The 15,193-nt window shown below is 42.5% G+C and overlaps 1 protein-coding gene across 16 annotated transcripts in view; it reads right to left on the reverse strand.

Annotated features, from left to right (window-relative positions):
* Positions 1-15,193, reverse strand: part of EHBP1 (EH domain binding protein 1) — a 202,431-nt gene that overhangs the window by 178,181 nt on the left and 9,057 nt on the right. Inside the window, exon 1 of one of the 16 annotated variants that reach the window (XM_085577239.1) lies at positions 364-4,858. The exons of 13 other annotated variants lie outside the window; for them this stretch is intronic. In XM_085577239.1, the coding sequence (XP_085433365.1) occupies positions 364-527 (164 nt within the window). In that variant the 5' untranslated portion in view covers positions 528-4,858. Of the gene's footprint in view, positions 1-363; positions 4,859-15,193 lie in introns of those variants that run through there. 2 more of the 16 variants (XM_085577244.1, XM_085577243.1) reach the window with 2 other exon arrangements.

Here is a 15,193-nt window from a genome sequence, read left to right on the forward strand (position 1 = left end):
CAAATAAAATCACCTCTGAAGAATTAAGTCTAGAGACCAGTTTTAGTATCCTTTATAAGTTTACTTATTGAACTTGGATATAATTCCAAATGCAAAATCCACAACGATGCAAGCTGAACAAACACTAATGGTGGGCAATAAAAATATTTTTTTCAAAAAATTCCTGTGCTGTACAAATGACATTTCTCATTTCTTTAAACCCACCAGCTTTTAGTCAATCACTTAGCCAGCAACACCAGTATGCCTAAAGCAAGGAATAATACACTGCTAACCTTAAGACAATGGATTTGGAGCAGGGGAAGAGAACTGGGTTTTAGCTGGAATTATGTAATTGCATCAATCCATCAATTCACCACCACTGACCTTTCAGCAGGAGTGTTTAATACTGTACTGGAACCTGCCATCATTGCCTTGGGGTGCATTTTCCACCACAGCAGCATTGCCAAAGCAGCAGCACTCCCCTGGGAGGGGGAGCCAAAGGATGCCATCAGCACTGGCACATCAGGAACTGCCATTGGGAAGGGCATGGATCCAGTGGCAGGGGTTGAAGGATCCAGCTTGGATCCAAAACATCATATTTTATAAAACTTACCATAAACCTGTATTTGCTATTTACTTGTTATTGTGTGGTTCACAAAGAAACTATTCCTGAAGAAAGGCAACTCATAGTAGTAAACAAGTGAAACTGAGCAATTAAAATGGGATCCAAAATACAGATTATAAAATACTTATAATTCAAAACCAAGCCTGCTTTTCCTATCAGATGGAAGCAATGATTCTGGTACCTTCCATTTTCCCATTCAAACAACCAATAAAAAAAAAAAAGATAAATACTGGAATCAAACTCTGCCCTATCCACAGCTATTAAATAATGTAATAAAAACATTCTGCATACTGAAAGAAACTGTTATCTGATCAGCCCCTCATACACCACAAATTTTACCGACTGAAAGGAGGCTGTGCAAGATTCAAGGTCTTCTGCGGGTTGCTCTGACCATTCTAGGAAGTGTTTGGCACAATATTTTGATTACAGAACTCTCCAAACATCACTTGCAAAAGGAGGACATGAAAGGTATCCGTCTCCTGTGAACTCTTGTTTTGTAAACCTTTCAGCAGAAGCTGATAACATTACCCAGGACACACTTCTCCACTCAGCTTACTGTTCAATGACAAAAAGCTGGACAAGACTTGAGGTTAGAATCTGTTGTTGGAAAGAACTGCAAATGCACTTTAATTCAGAACACTGAAGCCAACAGCAAGACCAATGATTAACAACCTTTTGGTGAAGGGTGGGAAAGCAGAAAACAGGATTTCTTAGCTGCAAGGTACCGCTACGTTTCATAACACTCAATAATTGTTAAATGCCTGAAATGTAGAAGATACCTTGTTTGTACATAACATTAATGTTTGTTTTGGCATCAAACTGCCTGAGTGTTGAGGTTTGCCTTCCCCTCTCCTTTTCTTTCTTTTTCAGCTGAGCTGTTTTATTTTTATTATGTTTGATTTGAACTGCATTAATTAGTACAGGCTGTTAGATTACTCTTGTGAAGCAAGCTTGAAAGAATATAATTAATAAGAGAAGCAGCAGTGTTAGCACAATAGCATGCAGATGCACCTATTGAAGGATTAAAATAATCACTTAAGGACTAATGTCAAAGTACTTCTGATAATAATTTTTTTTAATAACCTTTTGTCCCTTCTGTATTGTGCATCCCAGCATGCCATGCATGATTTCCATTAGGGACCAATCCTCCAACCCCACTAGCACACAGCTTTCTACGTGGCTGCTGAAAAGCCAGCATGGCTCTCTAATGGTCTCTTAAAAATAAATGTGGTTGGTTCTATACCACCATTAATTTGGGATGAACGTTGCCTTTCCTCATTTTACAGCTAATTACTTTGAAAAGCACTCTTTGCAGTGCAGTCTTCTACACTGGGTCCTGCACTATTGCCACCTATTACCATTAGCCAAGGAACTAATCAGGCCACGGCCTTTCACGAGCCTTGTACTGAGGATTTTCCCCTCAGAATTTCCTGCTGGGCACCCTCAATGAAATTATACAGCTGCCTACAACTGCATGCAGGAAGTGCAGTCAGATACTGCCAATGCTTTAAACAGGCCCAGAGACCCTGTAGGAATGATGTCATGCATTGATGCATTTGCCAAATGAGCCGTGAGCGCAGGTACAGCACTGATTGCAAAAGCCAGAGACATTAAGAGAACAAAATGTACTGCAGGTAAAACCCCTCTGAGATAATTATAAGATGAAGTACATTACAAGAGAAAGTTGTGCATTTCAGGAAGGGGTTTGGGGTCTTCTTCCCCACCTCACCTTAACTTCCGTGGTAGAAGTTAAAGATTCCTGAGCAAGGCCTGTGTCATCCCACAGAGTTATGTCAGACTATCGGAGCATTCTCTCATACACCTTATTCTGGACTATGCACCAAGCCCCTAAAATAAGGCAGAGTTTGTTCTTCCATCATTAAAGCCATTCAGTAGTTTTGGCAAGCCTGAGAAATTTCAGAAGAGAAATCATTAAAACAGGGAAAGCAAGAGGATATCACAACTGAGATCCATCCACCTCTACACCTTCACTTCCTAACACAGAAAATTCCTCCATTTCTTCCCACCAGAGGTCTCTACAGATTTTTTCAAGACTACACAAGCCAGTTGAAAGACCAGAATTCACCCTGTGAAGTGAATTTTAGATTTTTTTAATACATCTGCTGCTAAACAGACTGGCCTCTACAAGACCTACATCTCAAGATTATGCTTTGCTTTTCAAAAGAAGCTCTAGTCTGGCTTTGCTTGGTTTATACAAAATAGGGAAAAAGCAAGACACTCTGACCTATTTTACGAGTGCAGTCAGACCTACTGAATCTGCACAGCATCTATTTGCAAGGCTGAGAGTGGAATGTGTAGTAAGTACTGCTGATTACTTGATTTTTTTTCAAACCAAACGCAAATGAAGTTTGCAGAATGAGCGGAATTAAACAAAACCCAAGTTCATCTATTATTCAGGGAAAAAAATGACAAGGGCAGATTTTACTTCATTTTTCAAAGAGTTATTGCAGAAAAAAAAAAAAAAAAAACAAAACCAAACTATTTAGCAAAGTCTTGTCTTAAAGCTTTTTGCCATAGAATTTTACATTGCAGAATACACGAACTGACCCTAGTCTTCAGAAACTGTGTTCTTCACATCCTTTTGGCAGTAGCACAAAGAAGCCTTGACCAGTCCCATCCAGCTGCTCCCCCCATGGGAGCTTGCTTTGCCTGGTCCAATTTAGCCCTGCTGTCACCAGAAGAGGCTCAGTACTGCACAAGAAGGACCACGTCCCACTCTGGCACACCCACAGCCACTCCCCTTAGACAGACATCTACTGCAGCACTGCTCAGTCACAGCGAGCTCCAAACAGCACGCAGCACTCCAGACCACAGGATGCCTGAAGAACCAGGAGCTGCCTCAGGAAGGCTGGTGTGTAACCCCAACAAGCAGCCAGGTGTGTTCAGGCTGACTGCAGGGAGAGCAGGGCTGGCAGGGCCATTCACACAAACCCTCAATGGAAAGTGCTGCTGCACAGCGAAAAGTTCACAGCAAGGAGCTGCCATGAGCCAGATCTTTTTCAGATGCCTGATTTTCCTTTTTATGCTCTTTGGGCAGAATATTTGGTCTACATTTTAACAATTAAAAAGACAGTGGTTTTTTAAACCAAAAAAAAGCTTTGTGTTTCAAGCTGGTAGGGTGCTGCTGCTGAGCAGAGCAGAGGAGGAACTCCACAAACCTGCTGGCACAGCCTGCCAGGACCTGACCTGCTGTGAACTCACTGTGCTGACAGTGACTTCAAGACAGACACTGAGCAACATCAACCATCCCTTGGATTTTAGTCCTACTCATACCTCTACCTGCAGACCAAAAATAACCTCTATACAATAATGTACATGCATTACTGAGGATGCCTAATTGAGTGTTATTCCTTCTTATTTTGAAGCACTAAAGTATAACTGCTCGGTGCATTCTCATGGTAAGAAGTATTAAAAAAAAAACTAAAATGAAACTCTTTGACAAATGCTGCCTGAAATATAGTTTCAGCCCATCAAAAATGCCCACATAAACAACACCTTTTTGTACTAAAAAATACGGAAGAGACTTTTTGGCACACCAAAAGTTTTAATCTGACCCTATTACCTTTCACATAACTTATTTCTGTGTCAAACAGCATTCAAACAGAAGGCGCTACTGGTTTTCAGTCTGCAAAAAACAGAGATTAAAAATTATTTTTTCTGTCGTTCCTGCAAAACAGAAAATTGTATCTTGCACCAAAACCCCTGTTTTGGGAACATCAACTATTCACAATAGACACTTCCTTCTCCAATTTGTCTGAAATATTTAAGAAATGCTGCATAACCTACCTGAGCAATTGAAGAAAAGGATGAACTTTGCTGTTCCTACCTACTGCCTGAGCAAGTTTGACATTTACACACCGATACATAACAAAGCTTTATACTCCTGTTCCACAGAAATTCCAATGCCCACATTAGGACTCAGACAAAGCAAGTTTCAGAACTACAATGCATGAATGCCTCTATCCTCCTCCTCTGCTTGCTATCCATGGACACATCCCAAAGATGATTACAGATCTGGAAAAGCAGAAGCAGAAGAATCTGCCACCATGTGTCTTTTAAAGCTCCCTCCCAAACCAAAAGCACCAGGGTTTTGTTTGTTTCTATTTCTTAAGAGCATGTTTTAGATTACACAAAGCAATTTCTACCATTTGAAGATGCACATAAATTGTGAACATACTAAAAGCTCCTGAGTGGGCAGCATGGGTGGAATGGTACCAACTCATAGAGTTTGTCTGGAAAATTCCTATCACCATCTCAGGTGCCCAGATTATGGAATTGAGATTGTTATACAAACTAGAATTAAAAAAAAAAAAGGCTGATACCTATAAAAACTAAATTACACACAGCAGTCTGCCTCTCATACTTGCAAGGTTGAAAAGCTTGAATAAATGCTTGAGGATGTAAAGACAGCACAAACTCTGGAGTTACACAGAACCCCACAGAAGATTGTACCCTAACACAAACATTCAGTAAGATGAGGGGCAGATTTCCTGGTGAGCTGTGTCCACGCCATAGGAGCAGTGTGGAAGGGCTGGTGTGATACAAACTCACATTTAGTCTTCCAAATGATCACTCTACTGAGCCCTAAATTAATCCATATTTATTTTGAGACACAGGCACTCCTGGCTTATGCAGAGTGAGCTCCCCAATTAAAGCTTCCTCATCTGTCAGCAGCCTCCTTTTGCTTTTGTAAATTAATATCACAAGGAGTAAAAAAAAAAGGGGGGGTGGAGAGTGCCTAGTGAAAGCATGGCATGCTGTGCCAGCTCCTTGCCCCTGTCACTGCCCAGGAGACCAGACTTTGCAAATATCTCCAGGTGCTCTCAGCCACAGCAGAGATGGCATCAAGCAGTATAAACTCAATTTTGGGGGAGGAAGGTGTTGAAGGATGAGATCTTGAACTGCTCTCTCTGCCCTGATTCTGGCATCCCCTGTATGACCAAGCAGGATGGAATCACCTGCGTTCAGCAAAGCAGCCAGGTCCTGGCAGGAACACTCCTGGAAGCAGCACACCTTTCACATCTTCCTGCCACCCTCCAGGGGCACAAAACCAGAGCATTGCACCAGCTGCTGCAAATCTGAGGCAGGCCCAGCCTCAAAACACCACAGAGAAACACAGGAACCTTGCACTGAAACTTGGGCCCCAGCCAAAGTCACACATTTACACACCAAGCAAAAAAAAAAAAAAATCCCAGAGCCTCAACTGACCTCATATTCTCCAAGCTTAGTGAGACTGTCAAAATGTAAAAATTGAGAATGAGCCAACATGGCAAATTTAGCTGCAGGAAGCTATATGTAGATGGTTGTCAACATCAAAGCTATGATTTTCTTGCATGTTAATGAAAAAATTACTAGATTTACAAAATTTTTGTATGTGGTCTCCAGGAAACTGGCAACTGCAATGATCATTTCCCATGAGATGCCCCATTTCATGTTGGTCAGTGACCTTTCAAGACCTGTTTTAAGTTGGAGGTACAGACATAAGAAGTAAAATTATTCAGTCAGTATTTGCAGCTAAATGACTGTTCCAAAGACTGCAAAATTAGAATAATTCTTCCTCTTCTAGCTCAATCTGTTTAAGTTGTTACACTGCTTCCAAGCTGCCTCCTGAAACAAAAGCTGCCACTTCTGATTACAGAAGTCAATTTCAGATTATTTCCATTTACTGCTCAACAGTTCTTTGTATAAAAGACCCAAAGTCTAAAAATTTGTATCATTTTTAGGAAGTTAAAACTGACCAAGCCTTCAATTAATGCCCAAAGTAACACCCATGGCTTATATCCAGCAGCAAGTATTGTCTAAGAAAAGAAGTATGTTTACTCATGGATACTTCACACAAAGCAAAATCTCCTGCCAACATTAGGGGCTTGATATGGCAAAAAATAAACCAAAAACAAAAATGGGGAAAAAAAAAAAAGAAAAAAAAAACTCAACCGAACTGAAAGACCACTACTTCTATTTTTAAATTTAAAAAAAAAAAAATCTTACAGCTTTTAAAACCTGGAAAGTTTTTGAAATACAAACTTCATACATTGCATATACAATTGATGAAACATTGCTGTTCCAAGATCCAAAAACTCCCTAAGAACAGCAACAGTTAAGGACCTAGACAAATTTTGCCAATAACTGCTGCTTTTAAGATGCCAAGCAGCAACTGGAACTGGATTTTAACTATTCATTTCAAGATCAGCTAAACTGGGAAGTAACAGTATATTTATTCTGACTGCTTTAAGCATGGCTTTCAGGTAAAAGAACAAACCTACAGTATCTACAGTATAGCTGAATTCATGCTTATGCTGAAAACACACAAAGAAATAGTACCTTTCAGCCAGACAGGTTTTTCTGTTGGTATTTTTTAAAATAATCTCCCTATAAAATATTTTTCTGTTACAACTAGCTTTCACTCAAGTTGGGCACGCCCACACCAGAGCCTGGCAGCCCTTTGTCCCAGCATCCCTGCAGAAGGAGCTGAGCAGTGGTCCTCCACATTGTCTTCAGTACACCAGTCTGTACCCATGCTGCTGCCTAACAACCACAGCCAGGACACTCCTCAAGGTCCTTTATGCACCCAGAACTGTTGAGATTTAAGCTGCTAAAAATCAACACCCTCCTGTCCTTACTTACATTCCCACTGAAGACACACAGACACAAATATCAACCCCTTCAAAGTCAAATGTTTAACTGGAGACTAAGACCAAAGCCAGCCACTACCTCGGTTCCTGTGTTGCTTTCTCTCTTCTGTCTCTGCTGTCGTGGTTGGTGTTTGATCTCAGCTTAAAACAGACAGAACCTGCACCTTTTCCACACTGTTGTGAAATGCCTGTTGTGTTTTAGGCTGCTGGCTTCCTTACACAGCTGAAGGGCTGTGCTATGGGGTAGTTGTAAAGCAACATCTTCAGCCACAGAAGATGCCTGGGTGCTGGCCAGATTTTTCATTATGTGGATTTGATGTCTTGCAGGCTGGATTCCAGTCCTGTACCATTAAATGAGGCAAAGGGATCAAGAGACAGAACCACTCTATCCCACAGTGCATACAGCTTAAAAGATTAAGTATTTTGTCTCACCTTAGATTTCAATTTTACTCTAACTCAAAAATTTTTTATCTGTAAATACAAATGCGTCTGGTGTGCAAAGCAGTTCTCCTTGGAAGCAGAAAGGTGAATAAAAAGGGAAGCTAGACTGGTTTCTGGAGGGAAATATACTGTTAATCTGGCAAAGGGATGAAAGCCATCCACTGAAAGTAAAAGACAATGCCTCTCAAACCTACTGCAACATCTCGCTGTGCCAAGTGAGGAACAGTGTCCTCACAGTGAAAGGCACACACCTCCTACCAGATTAAGGGCTGCAGAATCTACTACTAAGTGAAGATAAACAGGAGGGAAAATTTTAATTTCAAGCTTTTAGAAGAGTATTACAGTAAAGGAAATTATGATAAGTTGCTGTAAATTATTCTGTTTCAAATAGGAATTTTAATACATTTGTCTAGCTAAGGTCAAAGAAGCCAAATGAATAAAATCCACTCTGCAAACTAACCATCAAGGGAATGAGAATCAATTTTAGCTGTGCAGAGTTCACACAGAGCACTGGGGGGGGGAAAACCAGCTATGTGCAGAATCATCAACACGGACAATAGAGATGCGTGGGCACACAAACCTCTTGGATTCTGCAAAATAAGATTTTCCACATATTTCAGTGGATTTTACACAAAATGCACTTTTCATCTTTAAAACAAACAAGGCTCAAAAGTTGAAGCCTGCAAAATTTTTACATATTTCCTTCTGGAGCATTCAGATGGAAGGCCAGGCTTGGCAGGGCCAGCGCTGCACACACTGCAGCGCCACAAGAGTTTCCAAGAGAAAGGGCAGGCCCATGGAGAAGCACTCAGGAAAATCCAGGTACCACAGTGATGAGCAAATCTCTTGAATCGAGTGTTCAGCGAGGCTTTTTTTATGCACCTCATGCTTTAAGTCAGCTCTCCTTAACTCTGCCACTTTCTGAGCATGGACAAGACCTTACTCAGAGCATTTATCTCAGCTCAATGTTAACTCAGCCTTGTCCCTCTGGCTTTGACAGATGGGCACTGGCACAGTGAGTTCTGGCTGTTCCACTCCCTACTTGTGCAGCACCAACACCTCCTCAGGCACTCTCCTTCCCCAGAGCACCAACACCTCCTCAGCCATTCTCCTTCCCCAGAGCACCAACACCTTTTCAGCCACTCTCCTTCCTTCCCCAGAGCACCAAAACCTCTTCAGCCACTCTCCTTCCTTCCCCAGAGCACCAACACCTCTTCAGCCACTCTCCTACCCCAGAGCACCAAACATCCTCAGCCACTCTCCTTCCCCAGAGCACCAACACCTCCTGAGCCACTCTCCTTCCCCAGAGCACCAACACCTCCTCAGCCACTCTCCTTCCTTCCCCAGAGCACCAACACCACCTCAGCCACTCTCCTTCCCCAGAGCACCAACACCACCTCAGCCACTCTCCTTCCTTCCCCAGAGCACCAACACCTCCTCAGCCACTCTCCTTCCCTCCCCAGAGCACCAACACCACCTCAGCCACTCTCCTTCCCTCCCCAGAGCACCAACACCTCCTCAGCCACTCTCCTTCCCTCCCCAGAGCACCAACACCACCTCAGCCACTCTCCTTCCCCAGAGCACCAACACCTCCTCAGCCACTCTCCTTCCCTCCCCAGAGCACCAACACCTCCTCAGCCACTCTCCTTCCCCAGAGCACCAACACCTCCTGAGCCACTCTCCTTCCTTCCCCAGAGCACCAACACCTCCTCAGCCACTCTCCTTCCCCAGAGCACCAACACCTCCTCAGCCACTCTCCTTCCCCAGAGCACCAACACCTCCTGAGCCACTCTCCTTGCCCAAAGGTCCATCTGAGGAAGTGGGAGTGCTCTGCCCAGCCCTGCAGCTTCAGCTGGACCCAGCCCGGCCAAAGCCTTTATTTATCCTTTATTTATCCTTTATTTATCCCCTGCCACTGCAGCAAGGTCGGGAGGCTGAGCTCTCCCGGCCCTGGCTGCACAGCCGGTGGTCAGTTTTGACATACACGGGGTTTGTGTTTGTTTGTTCTGCAGCCAGACAAGCAATACAGCACCAAATGAGGTGTGAATTTACCCACTCACTTCAATGCAGCTAATGGGCAAAGATGTTTTGGGCCGCTGAAACCCTCAAACTTCAAAGTCAATGGAAATAAGTGTTTTGGAGAAAATGAAGTCCCAGTGTAAACCAGAGCCAGACTCTGCCTTTTGCACACATCACTTCAATGCAAAGAAATCTAACAAAGCAAAGAAAAATGAGTTCAGCCAAAGAGAAAAAAAACAGGAAAATAAAGATGACACAAGGCCAGCTTCATCACGTTATTAACAGCACCAGAACATACAAGTACCTATGATTTTCTTCTGCCTTTGAAGTATTTGATTTCTGTACAATCCTGGGCTTCAAGAATCAGCCACAAAGCAGACTGGAGATTCTGAATGGTGATGAAGGTTTGCTTCTCAAGAGAGAGAGTCAAGAGGCAAAAATGCAGTCAGTCTCTGACCAAACTCAAAGCCATTCTGGCAGTTTAGCCTCATAAATATTTCAAACGTCTCATGAGCTACCCTATCTTTTCCTACAGTAAGTCATAGGACAGATATGCTGGTATACAGTTTTAAAACATGTAAAATAATAGCAACAAACACAGTGCATAGATTTCTTGGCATTTTTTTAAGGGTAGAAAATAAAATGTCTCTCTCCCCCCACCCCCACAATATTCACATTCTCTCTTCCGCAAGCATTACATTTTGGGATCAATTTTACAGAAGTGATATGAAAGAAAAAGCTACAATGCAAAATCCAAGCAGAAAATAAATTACAGAATAAATTCTACACCAATGTAACAAGGAGAGGAAAAAAAACAGCAATTCTAATCCAGTCAATGTGTACACATACACTTAATTACACATCACTCCTTGGATGTGAATTTGAAAAGCAAGTAGAAAACAAACAAGAAACCTTCCCCACAACAAAAGCCTTCCAAAAACCAGTAATTAGTAACTGTAGATCAGGATTACTGGTTATCTCCTCTCCAGAGTTATCTGTCCCATTTTTCTCACATACTCTGCTCCACTGTCCTGCTCTACCTCAATACTGATCCACAACAGTTTCCACTCTGACCACACTTGTAAACAAGCTCATTATTAACATGATTCATATTGAAAAAGAGAAGGGGAGGGGCCACCCTTTTAAGTTTCTAAAGCACAACTTGCAGTTTTTTTCTTTAGTTATGTAGCACCTTGCTATCATAAAGCTGCACTTACATCATTCCTATCAGTACAGAGAGTGTTTCTTGCACCTTCTGTACAATTTCTCTGTACTTCAGTTTTGGAGGCATAGAAGAGGGATCATTTTTCTCTATCACAAAGCAGTCTTGTAAGACTGGATTAGTAATGGAGCTGTGTGGCTGCAGAATTTTTGCGCAGAGAAATCGTTAGCACTTTATTTCCACACAGCAAAGTGACATCTTGTAGTTTTACACCATTACCACTGAACAGAGAGCTGCTACCATCTGGCCTTTAACAGGAGATATAAATCCTGCTTATAAGTAACCGTGGATGTAAAATGTAGAAAAGCTGATGAAAGATGATTTGTGCACACAAATTAGGGAGTGATAGAAAAGATGCCTTTTCTGCACAGTTACAAGGGAAGTTGAAAGGAAGCCTAATGCAGAACCAGGATTTTCTGAGTTTTGTTTCTAGAATTAGACCACATTGCAGAAGGAGAAGAAAAACTTTATTCCACCCTCCAAGTAAAAAATACCTAAATAGAAAAAAATGCACAAAATTTATCAAGTCTGTTCTGAACAAAGGAAGGTGCTAAACTGACTCAGAACTATTTACATAAGGAACAAGAATAACTTTTACTACCACTTTTAGTAACTGTTAGCCTGTATAGCTTTGCAAGCTCTTCTAGCTTCAGCATTCTCAAAAATCATTCTGCTGCTTCTGGCTATGTCTGAAGAGAGAGACAGAGAACACTGTTTGCAATTTCTTTGCTGTGACTGGGAACTTGCATTGGGATAGGATAAAAATTAAACTCCCACAGCACATGTGTATATTGTGTATGCTGCATTATTCCTCCCCTCTGCACATCAGCCACCTGGAAACAGGAACATGGCACCAGTATGGAAAACCATTTACACAGATACAGTGAAGAAAATACAATGTGATGACAATAAAAGGCTTGAGGATATTGAAACATCAATTTGAACTGAGTAAAACTGCATGGGGGAAGGCTTGACACATACTGCAGTTTTATTTGCAAAGCTGTAAGTCTTAGAAGATGTTATAAAAAGAGTACTCAGAATTCTGTAGTATCATATCAATAGCCAGGCTTTCTCTGCCTGCGCCTTAAAGGTAGAAATATTTAAATAAATAAGTTTGTTTTTATTCATCACAGAGAAGAACTCCCAGAACACTTTAAATTTAGATTTCTTCGTTCACTGATTGTTACTATCAGACTCACTCAAAAGGAGGTGAAATCCTAATTAGCACTCACCAAGAAAAGATGGAACCTCCCTTTTAAAACCATTCCTGAAAGAAGTGTGATTACCATGAATTCTGAAAGTGAAGCACTCGTATCTGTTTGGCAGAGCCAAGGGGAAGGACAGGGGTTGTGAGACATGTATGATTGCTCAGGCACAGTGAAACAGCAGAGCTGCTGCTACAGACAAGCTCCTAGCACAGGTATGTGCACACTGCTTGTTCAGCAAAATCAGGTCTGAAAGCTCAACGTGACACTGCGAGTTCCCATTTTAAAGAGGGCACACTTTGTCAGAAGAATTTCCCATGGTCTGGGGCAACAAACATCTGCCTGAATAAAACACAAAAATCTGATTACAGCTGATTATGGGGCTGTAGTCAGTGGAAGAACAAAGGCCTGGGGGCCTGCTACAATTTTGAGTATTTCAGTAACATAAAAAGCTTCACTATTTCAAAGTTACTTATTAATTTACCAGCAAGAAGGCTTGAGGTTGTAAGGAAAGTGAGATTTCTGCTCAGCCCAGTGCACCACAGCACACCTGGAAGTCTCCCAAGGTAACCAAGGGTGGACAAAATTTGTCCCTTATTAGCAACAGCCAGTCCTTTTGCTATTCACCATCAGCATCCAGGCTTTCCATGCCCTTAAGATGGTTCCATTACATACATTGATTTTATATGTACACACCACATCCTGAACTACATATTTGTACTTATTATGTGCAGGTGACACTTTGTCATGTGTCAGCTTTCAGAAACATCTCCCCATCTTAACTTCTTTGCTGGAAGGGATGCTCAGTATAAGGACTTAAGACCCCACCAATGAAGCCCAAGCTAATCAGAGATGATGTTGGCAGAAACACAAGAAGGCTCTGTGGCTGTTCTCTGAAATAATTATTTTTGCTCCACATGCTGGTTGCTCATATTGAAGTCTCTGGTTTTGCACCTCCAAACCCATCAGGTTTGGTACAGGTAAACCTTGTTTACCCTGTACCCACAGACCAGAAGGCATTCAAACAGGGAGAAGAGCCTCACGTTCTGCTCCTCACTCCCCCACTGCTTCCCCCCCAGCTCACACCACCTCACAGCCCATCCTGCCCATCTCTGCTGAAATGCTGGAGCAAGACAGGTGAATATTCCAAGAAAAAGCTACAAGGCTGACCATTTTAAAAGGCCTCTTAGGGAAGCAAAGAACAAAGTAAGCCCACAGAAGACCTACCAAGGCTTCTCTAACCCCATGGCACAGCACAGGAGATGAGGGCAGAACACTCATTCTGTGAGGTTGACAAGGCAGCAGGTTTCTGCTTCTCTAGGTCTTAATGGGGTCCACTGTAAGAGGTACTGATGGTTCTCACAGTGAGGTGAACACAAACAAGTCAGGTTAAATGTCAGTCTTCCTACAGACAAGAATAACTCAAGAAGATTTTCTTGTTTTTTAAATTACAGTTCATTGCCTTTAACTGCAAGTTAAGTAAGCATCCTCCTTTTAACAGCTGTTGCTAAAAGCAGTACTATTATTCTTCCCCCTTTAGCACATGATCTAGTTCCCTAAGAACAAGTTTGTCCGAAATCAATTTATTTACTGAAGTCAGCATTTTTTTCCCCAGGAGGAAGCAGCCTTGTGTACTGTAAATGCTTTATTAGAGTCCACTCCAGACAACAAAACTGAATCTATGGGCAAAAATGTCCATATTCCTGTTTCCAGTAGGGCAACGGGAAAGGAGACAAGGGACTGCACTGTCACCTGCCACTTAACTACAATATTAACCACTACCAGCAACACTGAAGTGACTGCTGATGGCTCAGAGGAGCACCCAGCACAGGCCTGGATAACCCTCACCCTGAAAATGCAGGTAATGCCTAGTTTTACTGCCACTTTCCCATGCAATACAGCTTCTCCCGAGGCAGCCAGAGCAGGAGGGAGCTCCAGGAACAGATGGGGAGCAGAGAAACACAGAAATGTATCTAGCAGCTCCCTGCTCCAAAAATACACTGCACAAATGGCCACATGGAAGCACAAACTGACACAAAGCCTACTTCCAGGCACAGGGAAAGAGGCTGGGCAGCCAGCAGCTTTTGCCCTTGCAGATTCTCCAGTGTCTAAGAAAAGGTGAAGCTATGGAGTTTTACCTGCAGCCATAGGGTCTGACCAAGACTCCTCTCTTCTATCCAGAGGCCCTTTGTCACACAGCCCATGGAAATAACAGCTGGAGGTTTCCAACCCTGCAAACCTTAGCTGAAATTGCCTGCTGAAACTTTGCAATCCAATGCTGAATTTGCTGGCCAGATAGAAAACTCAGGCATGTTTCAACATCACAAAAAACTTTCCCTCTATGAAGCAAAGCTAAAAATAAGCGAGAGGCCCAAGGTTGAAAACGGACAACACAGCAGAAAACTTGTCATAACCACTGACAGCATGGACCCATGGAGCACAGCAGTGCTGTGTGCCTGCAGATCACAGTGCCCTGGCTCTCTGAAGAGTGGCAGCAGTGTTGGTGTGGAGCTGTGGGCAGCCCCACAGGTGGCAGGGGATGTGGCAGGGGCAGCCCCTCACACCCAGCTCTCTCCGGACCTTACTCCAGCTCTCTCCTGGCAGCAGCTGCAGGCTTCCAGCTTTTCTTCCCAGAAAAGAGGGAAGGATGTGGGGGCAAAAAGGAAAAGTTGCCTTTCCCCACCCTCCAGCTGACAGAACAGTCTTACAGTCACAGATTAAAGAAAGCACCATGTCTCAAGCAGCACATGTTTATCATTCTAGCACTATGGGTGATCACACACCCTCAATCCTCCAGCAAAGCATCCCTTGATTACATCAATGGCTATGAAAATTTAGGGTGTTAAGATTACTCTTGGCGAGCCTTCAGCTAAAAATTTTTAAAAATCAAATCCCATTTAGTATAGGGAAGGAAAGGAATCTCTGAAAAAGGAAATAATTCCTTTAAGTCTGTCACAGTATCTTGAACAGATATGTAGACACTGGAGCTCAGAGTAGCCATCTACAGTGAAGAAAGTAAACCATTTTAGCAGTAAAGACAAAAAAAAAC

This window comes from Lonchura striata, chromosome 3, assembly GCF_050655825.1.
Source record: "Lonchura striata isolate lonStrDom1 chromosome 3, ASM5065582v1, whole genome shotgun sequence".
NCBI classification, from domain to species: Eukaryota; Metazoa; Chordata; class Aves; order Passeriformes; family Estrildidae; genus Lonchura; species Lonchura striata.